Here is a 21,865-nt window from a genome sequence, read left to right as displayed (position 1 = left end):
TCGGTCCTCAAACTTCAGGATCCGGAACCTGCGGGAACAGAATGAATTTAGTAATAGTGACTCAGCCCCACAGCACGTATATACATTTCTGTAATTTAGTTATTTGTATTGTTGTCTGTCTCCCCTTCCCCTTCCCCCCGACCCCAGACTGTAAGCTGCTGTGGACAGGGAATATATGTGTTTATTGTATTGTACTCTCCCAAGCACTTAGAACAGTGCTTTGTAAGCTGTAAGTGCTCAATAAATATGATTGAATGAATGATGATATCCTTCTTAACTCTGGCCTCCTTTCAAAACTGTATTTGTTTTACCTAATTCCCACCACCTTCCCTCTCTGCACATCTCCTTCCCCCCGCTAGCATTTTTCCCTCTCTCTCGCCCCACTCAAAGCCACTGAGAGTAATTCTGTTCCCAGGTAACATATCTTGCATATCAGAAAAGCAAGAAAAGGTTCAGCGAAGCAGTATTCCTATGCCTGAGAACTGTACCAAATATGATTTCTTTCAAAAAGAAGGCTAAGTATATTACATCGGTCTCTTCGGTGAAAACAGTCCATGGGTGAGGGAAAGAAACAGGATTGTAGAAAAGGGTAAATTAGGGTATTTTCTAGAGCTCCTCCAAAAGTAAACACTGAGTTGGTGATCATAATTTCAAGTAGTACAAAGGCCAGGAACAGAATTTTCAGAATGTGACTAAGCTACATATATTTCTATTAAATATCTTTGAGTAGTCGGAAGACTTTTGATTTGAGACTTTTGCTGATGCAGTATCGAAGCATTCCTTTTGGAGGCTAATATAGGATTCCACCCAAACAAATGAGCAAAGGTTTCTAATGGTATCCGTTGAGCGCTTACTATATGTGAGGCAGGGTTCTACACGCCGGGATAGGTACGAGTTAATCAGGTCCTACACAGACTCTCTTGCTTAAACCGTGAGCCCCACGTGGGACAGGGACTGTGTCTGATCTTGCTTTCTAGACCCAGGGTATTTATCACCTGCCGCTGTGGTTCAAGTCCTACTCTGTACGTACGACTCAGGTTTAAGGTGGCTGGTGAAGCTGAAATTGTTTTTCTCTGTTCCAGGCAAAGTCGTGCATCTGTCATATGTGTGGTGCCCACCTGAACAGACTCCACTCTTGCCTCTACTGTGTCTTCTTTGGCTGTTTTACAAAGAAACATATTCACGAGCACGCAAAGACAAAACGACACAACTTAGGTAAGTTATCCTCTTGAAACCTCTCACCAGGCTGTCGAATGTAAAAGCCATCATTTTTTTTTTTTTCCCCTCCCAGTGTCTTTCTCCTTTCGAGCCGCAAGAAATATCTGGGGGCGGGTGTGGGGGACCTCACTTTGAATTTTTAGCTTTTTTCATTTATACTCATGCCTTAGTCACCGTAGCTCATGACAAGACAAGTGTCCCACGTTCAGCCCCAGAGATGATTTTTGCCTTTGGCATGTTTAAGCCTCTGTGGACACCTTGCCCAACTTAAAATATCTGTGTCTGTCAGTGTATTATTTGTATCTTCAGATACCTCTAAACTTGAGATTTGCGGATCACAGCTATCGATAGTGGCAATTACTTCCAGGCTGTACCCAGAAAAATATATTCAGCCCCTTTCTTTAGCCCCTTGGCCATCAGAGTCACTTTTTTATCTCCAGCTAGGGCTGCTTAGATGCCGAGGGGTCAAGCAAGCCTCTGGGTAATACTGTCTCTTTGGCAACCGGAGAGGAATATTGGGCTAGCTGTTTTCATTGGACTCTGGGGGGAAAAGGGGGATTCTAAACACCATTTTAGACTGTAACTTCAACAATCTCCTCCCACCCACGTTTTACTGGAGCTTTTAGCAAGTAGAGGGATGAGTCATAAGCATCGCTAGTCCGTATGTAGGGAACGCTTCAAGTTATTTGTTCATTTCCGTATCGCCTTTGCTCCGATCATTCAAGGCGATGCCCTAGTCAAACAGCTTTTACAAAGAATGTTTCTAAACATGCTAATGTTGAATATTAGGGTGGAGAGTGGGAGCAGTGTAAAGATAATTGGAAAGAGCAGAGAGAAAGTTATGTTCCCCCTATCACTGGAATATGCTCATGTCCAACTTGCGGAGGTTAAGGAGAGGCCAGAGGTAGGAAAGTTAAGGGAAGAGATCAAGTGTGTAGGGAAAGATTGGAATAAGTGGGGATTTTAAAAAATAAAATATTTAAAACCAGTGTGGTTTTATTTTCAGTCCGGCGGAGGAGATGCTGGAAAAATTGATGTCGTTAGTGATTTTTACCTCTAGTCCAGGTGTGAAGCAGTCAGTGACTTGCAGGAATTTTGAAACTGGGGAAACAAATGACAGACGTAAAGAAGAATGACTTCCTGGAAAGGGCCAGTTGAAGACAGATCAACATAGAAGAGATGATTGATAGATTTACCTTACCTAAAAGGCGTGGGTGTCAAGACTCCCAAGTAATGATTCCAGCCTGACCTTCTGGAAAGAGCCCAGGCTTGGGAGTTGGAGGACCTGGCTTCCCCTATCCCGGCCCTGACGCTTACTTGCCGTGTGACCATGCGCAAGTGACTTTTCTGTGCTTCAGTTATCTCATCTGCAAAATGGGGATTCAGTACCTGTTCTCTTTTTTACTTAGATCATGACCCCCTTGTGGGACCTAATTATCTTGCATCTACCCCGGCACTAAATAGAGTGCTTGGTACATAAGTGCTTAACAAATATTATTACTGCTGTTGATTGGATCATTTTACCTTTTAAAGTCAGTATTTTGCTAGTTATTAACGGTGACAAATGGGGTTTATGACCTTGATTAGGACAGCAGTCCATATCGGGGGCATTTTGTGACCACAAGGGGTTGTAGGGGAGAGATGCAAAATTATTCTCATCATATTCTTAGTTTCTGGCCTCAACGAATTGATAGCTTCAAATAATAATAATTATGGTATTTGTTCAGCACTTTCTGTGTGTCAGGCATTCTAGAAAGCGCTGGGGTGGACAAAGTTCCTGTCCCCAATGGGGCTGAGGGTCTCAATCCCCATTTTACAGATGAGGTAACTGAGCCCTAGAGAAGTGAAGTGACTTGACCAGGTTCACAAAGCAGACACGTAGCGGAGGCGGAATTAGAACCCATGACCTTCTGACTCCCAGGCCCCTGCTCTATCCACTAGGCCATACTTCAAACACACATTCAAAGAATATTTCTGCCCTGGAAATTGTATATGGGTTTCTGTTCACTATGGGACATTATAAAGAAAGAGTTCTCGACTCTGAATGCAGCTGTACAGTTAAGAGGAGGGAGTAGAGTTAGCCACGAACATTTGTTAACTCTACTCTGTGGCCCTCTTTCCGTCTCCCTGTTTGGCCTGGAACCATGGCTTCCTTCTTGATTGCCCTCTAGTTCTGCCTCAAGGACTCAAACAGTTGGTCCCATTGGAGTTCCCGCCAGTGTGCCTCGGGGCACGGCGACCTCAAGAACCCTGTCTGCAAGAACCCCTTTGTCTTTTATGCAAATAACTTTGATAAAATGATAGTTCTCTAATATGAACCCAGGAGATTAAAAATGTTGTGCGTGTGTAATTCATTTTCATGTCCATATGAGGTCAGAAACTCTCCAACTACCTGGTACCTTAAGGCCTGAGGGCAGACTCTCAAGTTAAATAAGGTATCCTGGATGAGGACGCTTTCAAATACGATACTTAAATCAACCCGTTTGCGCAGCTGGGGTGAAGAAAAGACAATATTTATATGGCTCTGGAGGTCAAGAAGATTGAGTTTTAGGGATTCGGGGTGGAAAAAAAACTACACGGAAAATGGCTCCGAATTTCCAATTTGGAAATTGTTGGAATGCCAGTATCCAAATTGTTGGTGTGCCAGTATCCTGCAGTAAACGAGCGAGTCAGCCGCCTCGGGGCACGGCGTCTGCGGGGCGGCGATGGTGACTGGAAATCTGAAAGCGCCTGGTCGCCCTGGGCCTGGGCTCCTGCAGTTGAGTCCTGTGACTCGGAAGTGGCGCCCGCTTTAATTGGGACCCAGGTGGGGAACGTAACGGCGCCGGAACGAAGGCCGAGGAGTTCCCTGGGACTGACGTGCCTAGACGGTCATTGCTGTATGCCGCTCGCCAGGTAGAAGAGACACCCAAGATCTGCATCCTAGGGAGTAGGCGACTGTTTTTTGTCCCTTCCACGGGGCAGCCAAATGTCTGATGCCAGCCCTGATAATAGGTGCCTCCAATCAGTGATATTTATCGCATTTTACTGTGTGTGCAGACCACTCTACTAAGCACTTGGGCCTGTACACGAGAGTAGGAAGACATGACTTCTGCTCTGTGTGCTTACGAATCTTACAGTCAGTCACTCATCGTATTGATTGAGCACTTACTCTATGCAGAGCACTGTGTTAAGCACTTGGGAGAGAGTACAATATAACAGTTGGTAGACACGATCCCTGCTCACTGAGCTTACGGTCTAAAAGACGGTACGGTCTCGCCGGGGAGACGGGTGGGACTTGGTCCTCATCATTTGTTCAGTTAGCTGGGAGCAGAGTGGAGGTGAGAAGCAATGTCTGAAGAAGCCGGGACCAGGTGCGTCGGACTTTTGTAGGCTAAATATGGCTGTGAGCAGGACGGTTCTCCGCGGATGTGAAGCCACCCGAGAGAGTCGTCTGAGCTATACACATTGAAAGAACTTCAGATGACTCACCTGAACTAGAATTTAGTGCACTTCTACAAGAAGGAAATCTCTGAAGCAGATTTTCATTAGGCAGTAGAAGAATCTACTGTCCCAAGGTTTTACCTAGCAAGAAGTCGTAGAATAAGAGAGCGGCGGTTAAGTGGAATTAAATGACTTCTGACTTAGAACCTTACCATGCTTTTATTTCCTTTTTAAACATCATTAAATTTCATTATGTGGGTCTAGTTTGTTTTTGGGTTTGATTGTTTTTTAAGTTTGAAAACACTGTGAAGACTGCTCCATTTAAACCGTGTATGTGGCCGTGGGGTAATGGTGAAGGTGCGAGCCGTGGAAACATTAGGCGGTCATCTATATAACTGAGGGGGAACATTGCCTTGGAGGGAGACCTGCTGTCCAAGCAGCACTTTCTTCCATCTGTACCTTGATGTCTTTTATCCCACTGCCAGCTCCTAGCCCAAGTCCTCCTCCCTCTAGCCTGAAACGCCCTCCCCGGGCATATCTAATAATGTTGGTATTTGTTAAGCGCTTACTATGTGCTGAGCACTGTTCTAAGCGCTGGGGTAGACATAGGGGAATCAGGTTGTCCCACGTGGGGCTCACAGTCTTAATCCCCATTTTACAGATGAGGGAACTGAGGCACAGAGAAGTTAAGTGACTTGCCCAGAGTCACACAGCCGACAAGTGGCAGAGCTGGGATTCGAACTCATGAGCCCTGACTCCAAAGCCCGTGCTCTTTCCACTGAGCCACGCTGCTTCAATATCTGTCATATCTGACAGCCACTACTCTCTTCCCTTTCAGATCCCTTCTAAAATCACATCCCTTCGCACACATCATGTCACATCTCAAAATACCCGCTGGTATCTGCCCCATTGCTTAGAAGAGTGCCTGGCACATAGTAAGAGCTTAACAAATACCGTAATTATTATTCTAATTATCTCCAGGAGGCTTTTCCTGACTAAGCCCTCATTTCCCCTCCCCGTCCTCCCCTCTGCGATGCCTAAGCACTTGGCTCTGTACCCCTGAAGCGCTTCGATACGCACCCTGGCCCCACAGCACTTATATACGTATCCTTATAGTCTGCTATTTTCCGAGCCATAATTTATTTTGTCTCTCCCTCAGACCGTAAGCTCCTTGTGGGCAGGAATCAGGTCTACCAACTCCGCTGCACTGTACTTTATCAAGCGTTTTTACAGATGAGGTAACTGAGGCACAGAGACGTTAGGTGACTTGCCAGAGGTCATACAGCGGACAAGTGGCGGGGAAGGGCTAAGATCCCAGGTCCTCTGACTCCCGAGCCACTGTTCTGCCACTAGGCCACACCCCTTCCTCACACGGCGATGCAGGAAGAAATAGTTGTCGAGGCGCACGTTTCAGGCTGTGAGTTTTCCTTAATGTGGGGTTTGTCAGGAATGTGACCCTCAAAATATAGGAGATCCGAATATTCTTTAAAAATTGTAACCGTTCATATCGAAATTATGACTTTTTAATCACCTACTTCTTTTGCTGCTCCAATGTTTGTCTCTATGGAAACTGTAGTCTTAACAGTTGCAAGAACTCTTGTAGATTTCAATATCAACTGCTAACAGAGCCTGGGAAATGAGGTTTTTCGAGCACCTGCGGGCTTTAAAAACACGAGAATGTCTGTCTGAATTATTATGTTTTCTGTTACCTAATTATACATTTTAAAAAATAGTTATTTAGAATGACCCAGGGCTAATTATACCTTCCCCTTGAATTCTTAGGGGTGATGATTTAGACGAGTAATAACGTATTTGTTAAGTGTTGACTGTGTGCCAAACACTGCATTAAGCACTGGGTGAGATTGTTTCACAGTAATCAGCTTGGACAACAGTCCCTGAACCATATGAGGAGAACAGGCATTGAATTCCCATTTTGCAGAAGAGGAAATGGAGGCCCAGAGGAGATAAGTGACTTGTCTAAGGTCACACAGCAGGCAGAGGCAGGATTAGAATCCAGGTCCTCCCATGGGCCCATGCTCTTTTCACTAGGCCACACTGCCTCTGGTCAATTGACGCTATTGAATTGCCTACTGAAAAGATGTGCATGGGTGGCTTTACTGAATGCTCACATTTAGTGTTGTGTTCTCAGAGGGCCTTCTTATATTTGATTTAATTAGTATTTTCTTATACATGGGAGATAAGCACATATAGGAGAGTTTGTCATTTCAAAAAGATCACCCAATTGGGAAGCTGCCCGGAGTGTTTTAAGGTGGAACTGATCGTTGGGAGAACAGATAACTAATGCCTCTCTACCGTGCCTTAATAAGGAAAGATGCGTGTTTGCAGTCTAGTGGAGGGATAGGCTAAGTTTTTTTTCCCACTAGAGGGCACATTGATAATACAATTTGACAAATGTCTTTAAATATCTGTGTGTTTTTTTAAAAAAAGAATAGTCATTTTTGAGCTCTTTTGTAGGAAGACCGCTCCCGTTGTAAATTAGTCTTGCAGCAGTCCTGTCAAGTGGACTTGTGGACCACAAATGCACAGAATTAGCTCAGTAATTGCTAATTAGCTCCAAATCATGTTACTCTTTTGATAGCGGCATATAGATGGTTCTAGTTACCTTTAACTTCCTTGCTAAACAACCCAGCTTGCTCTCTCTCTGTTCATGATAGCTCTTCCTTAGTGCACGTGTTCTTCCTACGCTCTCATTTTCTTTTTTTCTTTCCTTTCTCTGTCTTTCCTCCTTATGAGCACTCTCCCGGTAGGAATTTGGGTTGGAGTCTAATGGAGGATCGAAACAATGCGAATAAAGGATTTAGATTATTTGAACATTTTATTTGCGCTGTTAGCTATAATCTTTCTCTGCCAGACCAGAGCAGCTAGCAAGTAGTGAAATGAAATAATTTGTATTTTAGGACCTTCCTCTTCTGCTCAACCCTTGAAAGTAAGACTCAAGAGCGTAATGGTCCTCGAGATATGCAGCGTGAGGGAGAAGGAAGAGGAAGAAGGGGCTTGAATAATCAGCCTTGGAATAATTACAAGCATGAGGAAATAAGCTATGGACTAATAGTCCGTCCAGCCTACTGTTCTGTGTTGAAAAACGGCAACCAGGTGTGTTCAGAAACCGTATGACGGCTGCCTTCGTTGACATCGGTATAAATAGCTGATGATAGATCATTTACTGTCCTCAACTTTTCCTTCTATATCCTTGACTTTTCAGATATAAGCCAGTCCGGTTGGACATAGTCCATGCCCTACAAGGGGCCCACAGTCTTCATCCCGATTTTACAGATGAGGTAACTGAGGCCCAGAGAAGTTAAGTGATTTGCCCATGGTCACACGGCTGACAGGTGGCAGACCCGGCATTAGAACCCAGGTCCTTCTGACTCCCAGGCCCGGACTCTTTCCACTAGGCCACACCACTTTTCATCAGTGCTGCTTATATGGCAGGCACTGTACTAAGCGCTGATATGTAGATACAATCTAATCAGGCTGAACACAGTCCATCTTCCACATGGGGCTCACAGTCTCAATCCCCATTTTACAGATGAAGTAACTGAAGCACAGAGAAGTGACTGGCCCCAAGTTGTTGCTGGTTTGGTATTTCCCAGTTTACTGAGGGCTCAGTAAATACTTCCACCACTCTGACCACTCTGTACGAGTCCATTCGCGTATAGAAGCTGGTCCTTTCGTCTAATCATCTCCGTTACCTTTCTGTGAACCACCTCCGACGCTCAGATGTCCTTTCTCAAATACGGTGAACAGTTCCACGTCTAGTATTGCGAGTGCAGGCATACTGTAGTGGGAGATGGTGGCCAAGCCTAGACCCAGGCCCTTTCCTGATTGGTATTGGCATCCCGTTGGCCTTCCCGGCTGCCGCTGCGTATCAGACGGATGATTTGAAAGGACAGTTCAAAAGTCATTCCCAATTTTCTCCAATCTCATGGTTATGCAGTTATTCTCAAAGCCTTTTGTTTGGAATCTTGTCAAAGGCATTTTGAAAATCTGATATTATGTCCATTAGTTCTCCTCTATTTCCATATGGTTGTTCCCTTTAAATGGCCGTCGAAGATTGGCGAGGCATGGGTTTTTTTTCCCCCCCTTACAGAAATGATGCTGTCCTTTGACAGACAGATTGGGATTGTCTAAGGGATCATAAAGGTAGGTCATAAATGATCATAAGCCACCAATTTGCCAGGCAAGAATGTGAAAGAGACTAGCATGTCTTTCACAGGCTCACGTCCACAAGCCTGTTTATAGATGGGATTTATGTTGGTGACCCATCTTTCCGCCAGTTGCGGGAGCCCTTTTTAAAAGTAGGTTACGCATCTTGCCCGGAGGTACACAAGTTCCTTTTGAGTCCATTGAGGACGTTGAAATGGATGGCCATCTCCATCCGGTCGTCTTTATTCCCAGATACCCATCAGTTCAGTCTAAGGTATCCTCTTTGATCACTACAGTTTGATCCTGTTTCTCTGAGCTATTGGTCCAAAAATAATCGTAATGAAGGAATCTCTCTAATATTCTGCTCAATGAAGACCAAAATACAAAATTTGTTCAACTTAATGTTAATTTGCAGGCCCGGAGATATCATTGCCTGTCCCTCGAGGGTTTGCTTGGTGAGAGTCTTTGTTCTGTCATGGAAGGCAGAGATTCTACCCTTTTCAAGGTAGTTATAGCTTGTCATCAACTGGAAAAATGTGTCTCTAGACTCATAAAAACCTGTCGGGAGAGTGAAAAATTTTGTTCCTCTACTCTTTCAGCTCTCATGTTCAATATGCTACCAAATAGTATTGACTTTTCCTCCGCAAAATGATTTCATTATTTATTTTATCTATAAGCTCTTACTGTATGTTAGACGCTGTTCTGACTGCTGGGGTAGATGCAAGTAAATCAGGTCAGACCCAGTCCCTGTCCCACAAGGGGCTCGCAGTCTAAGTAGGAGGTAGAAAGACTTTTGAATTCCCATTTTGCAGTTGTGGAACCTGAGGCACAGAGAACTTGTGACTCGCCCGTGGTCACACAGCAGGCAAGTGGCCGAGCTGGGATTAGAATTCAGGTCCTCTGGCTCCCAGGCCCGTGCTGCTATTTCCACTAGGCCCTCTACTTCCCAGTCTATCCTGTTCTCTCCATCCAAACAGCCACCACTCTGGTCCAAGCGCTTGTCATATCCCAGTTTGTCTGCTGCATCAGGCTCCTCACAGATTTACCGGCTTCCAGCTTCTCTCCTCTTCAGTCCATACTCCACTCTGCTGCCCGCATCATCTTTTCTAGACCGTTATGTACACATCTTCTCTCTTCTCAAAAACCTCTAATGGTTGCATTCCTCTCCACATCAAGGAGAACTTCCTACCCATTGACTTCTAAGTCACTCAGTTGGCTCTCTCCCCATTACTTATCCTCTTCCTTTCGCCACACCTCAATTCACTTGCTTCGTTCCTCTAAATCCAACTTTTCACCTTGCTTTAAGCTGGGGTTTCCACTGCCAGCCTCTTGCTCGCATCCACCTTTCTGCCTGCAGCTACCTCATCTTCAGACCCCTGCTGAACTCACAACCCTTTCTAGAGGCCTTCCTTAATTTAGCTCTCATCTCCCCAAATGGTTTTTTTCCCCCTTACTTTGCAGTATAGCAGTCAGGTGATCCACATCTCACTGGTCACTATCCTTTGTCCTAAAGTCAATAGAAAATTAACAAATCCAGTTTAAGGCTGATCAGGTGTCCTTTGAGTCTGCTATAAGGTAGCCAGCACCCAATTTAATTGTCTCTTTCGGAGGTCACTCACTTTTAAGTGAGCTATGTTGTCCTAAGTAGGGCTACTCAAATGCCAGCTTGTCACTTGGGTCTCTTCAGCAACCGAACAACATTCTGAGTTCCCTTTTTTTTTAAAAAAGGGTATTAAGCGCTTACTATGTATTAGGCACTGTACACTAAGCACTGGAGTAGATACAAGTTACTCAGCTTGCGCACAGTTTATGAGGCTTACAGTCTTAATCCCCGTTTTACAAATCTCCATTTTACAACCGAGTCCCAGAGACGTTGAGTGGCTTGCCCAAGGTCATACAGCAGACAAGTGGCATAGCTGGGATTAGAGCTCAGGTCCTTCCGACTTCTGGACCCGTGCTCTTTCCACAGGGCGACGCTGCTTCTTTTGCCTACAGGATTTTTGTTTTGGCTGGTGCTGGAGGATTCTTAGTGTCCATAAACGCTTGATTTTTCTAGTAGGGGAGTGGGCTGCACTGAACCACCTTCGTACCCTCATCCTCATAGCTCGCTGCCCAAAAAGTGTGCTTGTGAGATGGTGGTGCAGAGGCTGTGGAATACAATATGATCCTCTCTCCAGCATCAGACACTGCTGCGCTACAGCCTTTTAAAAAAACTAGCACCTCGGTTAGTCAACTGCGGGCAGTTATACATATGCATTTAGGTGGAATATTGTAATGAAGAATTAGCTTAGTATTTTAGGAAAAGCCAGGCCCACTTGAAAAATTCTTTTTAGTCTGTTTCAAATTACGCACAGCTTTCGAATTTAAGATGTTCTTAAAATATTTAACCTGTTTATGCAGTGAGTGAATTGTTCTTGCGGTAGTGTTGTTCTCAGTACAGAATTTTTTTTTTCTATGGGGAGCACATTTTTGTACCACCAAAAGTATTCAAGCTGGTTTTATTTAATCTCCTACTTAATTCATTCTGGCTCCTTTAAGTTGAGCAAATTTGAAAGAGATAGAAAGACTTACTTAAAAATGCATTTAGGGACATAGAGAGGTTCTCTCCAACCCACACCCTCACCGAACTATAGCTTTATTTCTGAGATCTGTTCCGAGTGCATTTAAATCAGTTCAGGTTGGGCTGGTGAAAAATTCTTAGCAGGTCCAAGTATTGCTACTTAATTGCTTTATGACTATTGCAATTGAAGAGCCATATCCTTGAGGCCTTCCTCTGAAAATGAAGATAGTTGACTTTGTCTAATGTAGATGTGCAGAAGCGTAATTATTTGCAAAGCGCCAAAATTCTGTATGGAAATTTTCCCTAATCGTGTCAAAACTTTTATTTCGGGGCTTATGTTGTTCTCTTAGGCCATATCAATCCAATATCCTATTAGTTTGCCTTGCTGTCTTTCCTGTTAAAGACTATTTGGAGCTTCTGCTAAAGCAAACCAGATTTGACCACATGCCTATGTACTTGACTCATATTGTAGTAATTGAATGAATGCCCAGCTTCATCCGGGTGTTGGGGTTTACATTTTCTATTTTTTTTCTTTAATATCTTTCAGGGCCCTGGGAAAAAGTCTTACTAAATTCCATGCGCCAGGCAAATATGATTTGCGGTTTTTTGACTGAAGATTTTTTTTTCCCCTAGTCAAAGGCAGCCTGTGTGTTAGTAAAGGAGGAGTGAAATGTTTTCCATGTCCCTCAGATATGTCCTAAAAGGAGTTCTTGACCAAATAGGTGCATGTTTCTCAGTTATTAACGAAGGGAAGAGGAATTCAAACCTGATGAGAAATGGCCGCACTTAATGGAAAAATCCCTGGAACGTTTTTCAGACTGTTCTTTGTCAATCTCAGAGAAATGTCCACTCAATTCAGGCTCACCTTGGAGAGCCTGCGTCTTCTCCAGCCAGCAGAGGTCCTTCACAGCAAAAGCCAGCGCTCCCGTGAGTTCAGCAGCATCGTGAATTCAACGGGCTGCCGATTCCATCTTGCTCTACGGGCTCGCCCTAGCTGCATACAGCTGAAAAATAAAACAAAACCAAAGTGTTCCGACTAGAGAAAAGCCAAAGAAGGAAAATCATTGAATTGTAGAGGAAACTGTAGCTGGGAGAAAAGAGGACCGAAGGGTGGAAGCTGTAGGACAAAGATCTAATCTGAAGAGCAAAAATAAATTGCAGAAGAAAGGAATAGCAGCATAAAGGCGGAATTGAAGAAGAACGTTTAGAAGGAAGGAGGAACATAAAACAGTGAGACACGACCTTGAAATCTCATTTAACTTGCTCAATTTATAGTTGTTATGAGAGTTAGGCAATGTTCAGTGTGGCCCAAGAGTCATTAATTGTGCAATCTCATTCTTTCACTTGGAAGCCCAAAGTCATACTCTAGAAAGGACCGGGCAAAAGAAAAGTTAAGAGCCAAGATAAATTATATCAATTTGGATATTTTTTTCCCCCTCTCTCTACCTTGGGGGTGAATTTAATCGATCAGTGGTGGTTTTGAGTGCTGTACTAAATGCAGATCACTGAACTATGTGCTTGGGAGAGAACAGTATAATCTAAGAGACAGGTGAACTATTAAAGGCCGTTCTGCGTGATCCAGTGGAAAGAGCCTGGCTCTCACAATCAGGAGAGAAGTTCTGACTCTGTAAGTAGAAGGATGCCCACTCAGGCTGTGTCATCAGTATTGCAGAGTTCTAACTGAAGCACCGCCCGGCGGTGTGGTGGGAGGTGGACGGGCCGAGTGAGAATCCGGAAAAATAGCAGCCCAGTGTGGATGGTGAAAAGCCCGGCGGCTACCAAGAAAACCACTTACTGGGTAATGTGGCGGCAGAATAGCATCAGCACTGTGCTGTGGTTGTAAATGGACTCAGTAGATGGGGAAAAAAACCCTAAAACCTCCTTTCGTGTGCGCTTCACAACGTGCCGGGCATCCTGCACAAACCACTATCCCTTTAGTAAATTCCCATCATGCAGGCTTTTAGTCTGGAAGTCTCAGGACTGAGTCTCATCCGTTACATTTCACTAGACTCCCTCAGTAGCATCACTTAAAATATTGAACAGTCACATGATGATAACAGTATTCGTTGAGCACTTACTATGTGGCAAAAACCATACTTAGCGCTGGGGTAGATACAAGATAATCAGGTCACACACAGGCCCTGTCCCACCGTGTTTAAGGGGAAGGGAGAACAGATGTTGAATCCCCAGGCTACAGATGAGGAAACTGAGGCACAGAAAAGTTAAGCGACTGGCCCAAGGTCACGCAGCAGGCCTGTGGCAGAGTTGGGATTAGAACCCAGGTCCACCGGTTTCCCAGGCCTGTACTCTTTCCACTGGGCCACATACCACTTTTCTATTTGTCATCTCTCATGTTCACATTTGATCAAAAATTTTAATCTATAAATATCCTTGGTTTCCCAAGATTCATTAGTGCAATAGAAATAGGCTTCTGATTAAATTAATGTTCTCCGAATGTGGGTCCCAGAAGGAAGGTTCATTGGGTGCAGGGAATTTGTGTACCAACGCTGTAGTGTACTCTCCCAAGCCCTTAGTACAGCGCTCTGCATGCCGTAAAGGCTCAAATATGACACTGATCGGAAGTTTCTGCACCTTGAGTTGGAGAGACGTGGTGTTGAGGAGACCTTCCCTAATTAATTTCTCATCTCCCCATTCCTACAGACATCCCAGCACTTGAGAACTCCACCTTTGGACTCTAAGGCATTTCTTAATCGATTGGTTATTTATTCATTTATATATGTATATAATATACTAGACATCAACTTATAGGTTTATTATTTATTAATTTGTTTTTCTTAGTTAATTTTTGTCTGCCTCCCCTGCCAGATGGTAAACTCCTTGAGGGATGGTGTCTACCAACTGTCATCCTCTCTTGAGGGCTCAGTATAGTTTTCTACACAGACAGTCAATCAGTGCTATACCTGACTGAGTGGGAGACCCGGAAGGGATGTGTGAGACAGTGATGTGATGTCGTACTTGCTCTGGAGGGATTTCCTTGCTGGCTACAGGCGGAGCTGAGCGTGGCTTTGCGGCTGGGCGAGGCGAGCAGAAGAAGCGGAAGCATTGGCCAACGGGGATTATGGCACGGGACGAGTAGATGGCAGTATCCTTTCAAATTAACGCCGGCCCATGTCAGCATCTGCAGGGGTCTCCCCTGCCTCTTTGACGCTCTTCTGCCCCACCCGGTCCACCCTAGTTTCCTTCCCTCTAGACTGTAAGCTGGCTCGGGACAGTGATTATCTGCTCGTTCTGTTGTACTGGACTCTCCCACGAGCTCTGCACATAGTGAGTGCTCAGTAAATACCATTCTCTAGAGGTGGTCTCCTGCCTACTCTCCATAAATCAGTTAGCAGGCTGGCTTAGGGGAAAGAGCACGGGCTTAGGAGGTAATGGGTTCTAATCCCAACTCCCCCATTTATCAGCAAGTCACTTAACCTCTCTGGGCCTCAGCTACCTTGTCCGTAAAATGGGGATTAAGACGGTGAGCACCACGTGGGACAGCCTGATAACCTTGTACTTACTCCAGCGCTTAGTACATAGTAAGCGCTTTACAGATACTATCATTATTATTATCATTACCTCATCTGTAAAATGGGGATTAAGACTGTGAGCCCCACGGGGGACAACCTGATAACCTTGTACCTACTCCAGCGCTTAACAAATCCCATCATCATCATTTATTCATTCAATAGTATTTATTGAGCGCTTACTATGTGCAGAGCACTGAACTAAGTGCTTGGAATGTACAAATCGGTAACAGATAGAGACAGTCCCTGCCCTTTGACGGGTTTACGGTCTAATCGGGGGAGCACTTACTGTACGCAAAGCACTGTACCAAGTGCTTGGAAGGGAACAATATTACAGACACATTCCCTTAAAATCTTAGCTCCTTCTCAGGGATCCATCCTGTCCCTTTTTTACCTCTTAAAGATTAAAAAAAGCCCACCAACCCTTCCTCCCCCTACCCAAATACCATCCCTTTCCCTTACTGCCCTCTTAAACCTCTCTCCCCTCTCCCTGGGGTTTCGCCTCCGTGTTACACAAAGCAGGCTCTACTGAACGGTCCGTTACCACCCCATTTCCACCGTCCCCTTTTTTTCCAAGCTACCGGAAGGGATCGTCACTTGCTGCAGCGTGTTGGGGAAGAACCGCTGGAGTTAACTCATTCAGTCATTCAGTAGTATTTATTGAGCGCTTACTGTGTGCAGAGCACTGTACTGAGCACTTGGAATATACAGTTCGGCCACAGAGACGATCCCTGTCCAATGACGGTCTTACAGTCTAATCGGGGGAGACGGACAAAAACAGGACAACATAATCACCGTAAATAGAATCAAGGGATGTACACCTCATTAACAAAATAAATAGGGTAATAAAAATATATAAACTCCACATGGGGCCTGGAACAGGGCCGTCCCTCTCCTCGGCCTCGGTCGGTGCCTCCTCCCAGTGGGAACCCCCACACTCAGAGAGCGCCCCGGAGCCAGGGGCATCTGTGCTTTGCGGGCTGGCGCAGGCCCCAGGACCCCAGGGGAACACGTGGCCCCACCGGTTGCCTCCATCCTTTTATCCTGTTGCGTCCCAGGTTCGTAACAGACCCCTTTCTCTCCCCTCCCAACCCCAAAAGTTCAAACCGCAATTAGGAGTTTAAAATATTCTCTTCCCCGAGGCCTTCTCCATTTGATTCAGAGTGAAAGGCAAGCAATGCGGTGCCTAGATTCTTCTGCAGTACTATGTGTTTAAGCTGCTGCAGAAGGGTTAGTTCTCAGAAAAGCTGCAGCATTGCATCAGACAGTAGGAAAAAAATGACTTGGAGGTTTCTTTTTTTTTTCCTTTTTTTCCAAAACCCCTCTCTTTGTCTCTGGATTCCCCCTTCCTTCTTCCTTCCTTTTCTTATAAGAGGGAAAGAAATCATTGTTGTGATGATGAGATGTGGCATACAGTCATCTGAGATACTGCCTCCAAATCTGCATCGAGTTAAATAATCGAGGGGAATCTCCTGCAAAACTTTGGGCCAATTTCTGTGTCCCAGAGATAGAAAATTCTTTCCGGATACCTCTACATTTTGTTAATGGAATGACTGCTATGTGCAGTCGTGTGCCGAATCCTCTTGAACCCTTCTAGTAATACTTTGATGCAGAATACCTTACTGCTTTAGCGTCGGCCCGATCGTGTATTATTTGAGGATTTGATCTTATCGATCCAGTTTACCGAATTTGCTCCGGTATATATTTTCGTTCGGGGAAAAAAAATGAGCCCAAGCACAGCCTTTCGGAAATGGCATTGTGTAATGTAATAGGGCTGTTGTCCTTGGACAGATGAAAAACTTGACATTGGCACCGTGGCTGTTGGCTATTAGTTGGTTCTCTGTAGTCGGCACCGAAGGGGCAAAAAGTTGCTGAAATAAGTTGTTTCCAAACTCAAATATAGGGAGACCAGAAATTTTTCTCGTATGATTTTTTGGGGGGAGGGAGGAGGGGCAGGGATGCACATGTTGGAGGGGGCGGTGGAAACGCTGGTAGGCCGGCCTAGTGAGTACGGGCCCGGAAGTCAGAAGGACCTGGGTTCTAATCATGCCTCTGCCGTGAGAAGCAGCATGGCTTACTGGAAAGAGCATAGGAGCATTGGGTTGGGAGTCAGAGGTCATAGGTTCTAATCCCGGCTCTACCACTAATCAGCTGTGTGACTTTGGGCAAGTCACGTAACTTCTCTGTGCCTGAGATACATCATCTGGAAAATGGGGATTAAGTTGGTGAGCCCCACGTGGGACAACCTGAATACCTTGTATTCAGTGCTTAGAAGAGTGCTCAGCACGTAGTAAGTGCTTAACAAATACTATTATTGCTATTATTATGTCTGCTGTGTGACCTTGGGCAAGTCACTTCACTTCTCTCTGCCTCAGTTACCTCGTCTATAAATATGGGGTTTAAGACTGTGAGCCCCATGTGGGACAGGAACTGTGTCCACCGTGATTCGTTCGTATCCACCCCAGCGCTTAGTACAGTCCCTGGCCCACAGTAAGCGGTTAAGAAATACCACAATTACTATTATTATTATTACGCATACAGACACAAGTTTGGCAATTAATTGGTATGTTCTCTTTTCAGACTTGAAGTTTTGTGTTGTGGGGGGAGGCAGTTTCAGTTTTGGAAGAGTTCTGGCTGGAGCTCTACTATCCTGCTCTTCTAACCGGGACCAGAACCCGTGGGTCTGGCCAGGTTGACAGAGCCAAACCAACATAGGATCATTGGGGAATCCAACATTCCCGCAATCTGCCTCCCTCCTGCTGCTGCTGCTGTGTGTGGGCAACCACAAGGGGCGGTGGGGGGGAGGGGGGGCTGGAGGAAGGGAGCTGAACGACCATTTAAATTTCCTTTTCGTTGGGATTTCCTCTCCTAAGAAATAGAATGACGAAACGAAAACAACTAAGGACACATCCATTGATTCGTCGTTAATTCGATCAAATTTATTGAGCACCTCAGCGCGGCTCGGTGGAAAGAGGCCGGGCTTGGGAGTCAGGGGTCATGGGTTCTAATCCCGGCTCCGCCACTTGTCAACTGTGTGCCTTTGGGCAAGTCGCTTCATTTCTCTGGGCCTCGGTTCCCTCATCTGTAAAATGGGAATTAAGCCTGTGAGCACGTCGGACAACCTGATCACCTTGTAGCCCCCCAGCACTTAGAACAGTGTTTTGCACAAAGTAAGCACTCAACAAATACCATCTTTTTTTTTTTTTTTACTTTATGCAGGCCACCGTAGTAAGCGCTTGGGAGAGTACAGTACAGCAATAAACAGACACGTTCCTTGCCCACAACGAGCTTACAGGCTAGAGTCTCTAAGTGTCCAGTGTTTACGTGTGGTCTGCCGCTGCTCTCTGACCGGGGAATGTGTTGGGTTACACCGGCAGCCAGAAGGACTGCTTCTGTCAGCCCTGCCATCCGTGGACATTATTTTCAGTCTTAATCCCCATTTTGCAGATGAGGTGACTGAGGCACAGAGAAGTTAATTGACTTGCCCAAGGACACACAGTTCTCAGGAAGGCTGGGCCCCCCAACTCCATTTCTGTGATTCTTGGACTGTGGAGGTTCCAGCTTCATCATGCGAGACCCCAAAACTCCAGCCAGTGCAGAGTTGGGTGTTGATCCCTGCTTCTCTGTCCAGAATTAGGCTCAATCTGGGGGTGGACCCAGGAGGTCCTGACCTGAATCTGAACCCTAAGCGACCCTAGGATGGCTCTGGCCTTCTGGGATTGGCTGCCTCGTTCTCCTTCCTACTTAAATGGTGAGCCCTGTGTCGGGCAGAAACTGTATCTGACCCGGTTATCTTGTAATAATAATAATAATGTTGGCATTTGTGAAGCGCTTACTATGTGCAGAGCACTGTTCTAAGCACTGGGGTAGATACAGGGTCATCAGCTGTGTGACTGAGGGCAAGTCACTTCACTTCTCGGTGTCTCAGTGACCTCATCTGTAAAATGGGGGATGAAGACTGTGAGCCCTACGTGGGACAACCTGATTACCCTGTATCTACCCCAGTGCTTAGAACAGTGCTTTGCACATAGTAAGCGCTTCACAAATACCAACATTATTATTATTAATCCCCATTTGACAGATGAGGTCACTGAGGCACAGTGAAGTGACTTGCCCACAGTCACTCAGCTGACAAGTGGCAGAGTCGGCATTCGAACCCATGACCTCTGACTCCCAAGCCCGGGCTCTTTCCACTGAGCCACGCTGCCCCTCTAGTATCTACCCCAGCGTTTATTAGTACAGTGCTTGGTGTATAGAAAATACACTGACGGTTATTATCGGATTGGAGCATTTCAGGCCACCCCGGGTTAAATCACCCCCCGACCTCCTCCACAACCTTGAGTCCGCCCCGAGAACCGGGAACGCCTTTCGGCCGATATCGGCCCGGCGGCTTTTGCTTAACCGTCGTATCCCCGGGATCCTTTAGTAAAGCACGACTTGGAGCTGTGAACCTCTCGGTCCCAGCAGGGCTTGGACTGCATCCTGGAACCAGAGGATCTGGGTCAGACCAGGGTTTGGAGAGGAAGGGAATTGACCCCCGGCGGGCCTCGTGCTGGAGTCGGACGCTGCTGGGACTGCGTGTGGCATTTGCTTGTCCCGTGTGGGTCCTGTGGGTAACTGGGAACTGAGATTTCCTCCCTCCGTGTCAGCGGCCTGGAGAAAGGAAAAGGTTTGATTGCCCCGGGGCAGCCCGAATCTGGTTAGTGGAAGGGCTCACCTTGGCCCTAGTTGTGATTGGAATTGGGACCCGTAAGAAAGACAACTGTTCTTATATACTTTTTAGTCTATTTTTCTGTACAAGAGATGGGATTTTCTTTGCCACTCTGTTAAATTTTAAGGGATGGGAAGTGTGGTTCTGAGATGGATGACTGGATTGGGTTTGCCGGACTGCTTGGATGAGAAGGCAAGCAGTAAGAAAGCAAGCAAGAGAAGCAGCATGACAAAGTGGAAAGAGTGCAGCCTTGGGAGTGAGAGGACATGGTTTCTAATCCCAGCTCCGCCACATGTCTGCTATGTGACCTCGGGCGAGCCACTTAATTTATCTGTGCCTCAGTTCCCTCGTCTGTAAAATGGGGATTAAGACTGTGAACCCCATATGGGACAACCTGATTACCTGGTATCTACCCCAGCGCTTAGAACAGTGCTTGGCACATAGTAAGTGCTTAACAAATACCAACTTTATTATTATTCTAAGAGAGGTGTCAGCTTTATTTCTAAATGCTTGGGTATTAAGAATAATGCAAATATGTAGTAGCAGAACTCCTTGGAATTCTGCAAGCAATGGATTTGGGATTATCATGAAATATTTTCATGAAAAGCGGTGTGGACTAGTGGATAGAGCACAGGCCTGGTTCTACCCCTTGTCTGCTGTGTGAACTTGGGCCAATCAGTTAACTTTTCTGTGCCTCAGTTCCCTTATCTGTAAAATGGGGATTACGATTATGAATCTCATGTGGGACATGGGCTGTGTCCAGCCTGATTTGCTTGTATCTACCCCAGCTCTTAGAACAGTGTCTAATACTTAAAAAATGCCTTTTAAAAAGATTTTAACATTTTTAAAACCTTTTTAAAAAATTAAAAAAAAAATCAGTTAGGCCGAGCAACCTTTTTGTTTACAACTTTGGGGTAGAAATTTTAAGTGGAGCCAAGGAGGTTTGTTAGGCCTTCCTAGGACCTAAAGTTTCCAAATATGAAATCTAGTTTGCTGGCATTTCCTTCTCTTATCTTTTCAGTCAAAAGCCAAAAGAATGCTACAGCTGGCATTTATTTTCTGGTGGTGAAAGGCGATTCCCCCAGTAGTTGTCTGGTTAGAAGTGAGTTTGAGATCTTATTCAGCTCAAGATTGATTTCTTCTGCTTTAAGAAAGAAAAACCTTTCGCAAAACTTAGGGGTGGGGGGATGTTAATGAGAAAAAAGTGGATTTCAACCTAAACTTCCGAGTAACTGGCAGCCTGATTTTTATTGCACCTGAAGTTTTTAGGTGTTGGGCAGGAAGAGAGTCAAGGGCGGAGACTCAGGTTTACTGTTGGAATGAGACAGTGGTAATCCAGTTCCGTATTTTTACCAAGAAAGCTCTACGGTTACGCACCCAGAACGATTGCGGATAGAAGTGGGGCGTTGTGGGAGAGATGTGTCTCTGGCGTTGCTATGGGTCGGACGAGACTCGGCAGCATAAGACAACAACAGGTTTTTAGGGTCTAGTCAGAGCTCCAATTTAGAGTCAACAATTACATTTGGGTCCCCAAGAGTCTTAAGCAACCTTTTTATTCATGCCAGTTAAGATGTTTTGTGCCGCAGAGCAAATGTCAGATTTGAATACCCTTTCCGGGCCCTCATTCCACATTTAATGATCTCCAATACACGGGCTAACTTTTCTTGTGATACAAGCCTGTTTTACTTTATCGGTGTTGTGCGATGGGTCAGAGCCATGTTATTGGTCCGGTGGAAAAGAGCACTGTTGTCCGAGTTGGGAGATTTGGGTTCTCTCCAGCTCTGACTCCGCCTGCAGTTGGCTCACGTGGGTGAAGCCCAAACGGTCCCTTCCCGTTGTGCGGCATCTCTGCTTGCCTGCTCACTCGTTGCGCTCCATGCAGGAGGGTGACCGACTCGGGTGAAAGAAAGCGCAGGGCACTAGGCCAGGGTACTGGAGCGATAAATCCATTCTTCTGCCCGTAGTCTCAGGCCTGAAGTACCAAGACCAAAGGTCAACAGTCCTCCAGGAAGAGAGGCTCCCTGAAAGGGTCAGATGCAGCACCTTCATAATGATAATAACAATATTATTATCATTATTATTATGTGCCAGGCACTGTACTAAGCGCTGGGGTGGATACGAGCAAATTGGGTTGGACACAGTCCCTGACCCATGTGGGACTCATAATCTCAACCCCCATTTTGCAGATGAGGTAACTGAGTCACAGAGAAGGTAAGTGACTTGCCCAACATCACACAGCAGACAAGTGGTGCATCCGGG

The 21,865-nt window shown here is 45.6% G+C and overlaps 1 protein-coding gene across 13 annotated transcripts in view; it reads left to right on the top strand.

Moving 5' to 3' along the window:
- The window catches only part of USP22 (ubiquitin specific peptidase 22), a 252,394-nt gene that overhangs the window by 111,081 nt on the left and 119,448 nt on the right, over positions 1-21,865 (top strand). For 11 of the 13 annotated variants that reach the window (XR_005659710.1, XM_029052315.2, XM_029052314.2 and 8 more), the window contains one exon: positions 1,083-1,215. Coding sequence is in view for 10 of the 13 variants with exons in the window: in XM_029052315.2 (XP_028908148.1) it covers positions 1,083-1,215 (133 nt within the window). In the remaining 3 variants the exon portion in view is untranslated. Of the gene's footprint in view, positions 1-1,082; positions 1,216-7,559; positions 7,756-11,915; positions 12,599-21,865 lie in introns of those variants that run through there. The other 2 variants (XM_029052311.2, XM_029052310.2) reach the window with 2 other exon arrangements.

The sequence above is a fragment of the Ornithorhynchus anatinus genome, chromosome 2 (assembly GCF_004115215.2).
Source record: "Ornithorhynchus anatinus isolate Pmale09 chromosome 2, mOrnAna1.pri.v4, whole genome shotgun sequence".
Lineage (NCBI taxonomy): Eukaryota > Metazoa > Chordata > Mammalia > Monotremata > Ornithorhynchidae > Ornithorhynchus > Ornithorhynchus anatinus.
The sequence above is the reverse complement of the archived record's forward strand: the minus strand, read 5'-3'. Positions and strand labels throughout refer to the sequence as shown.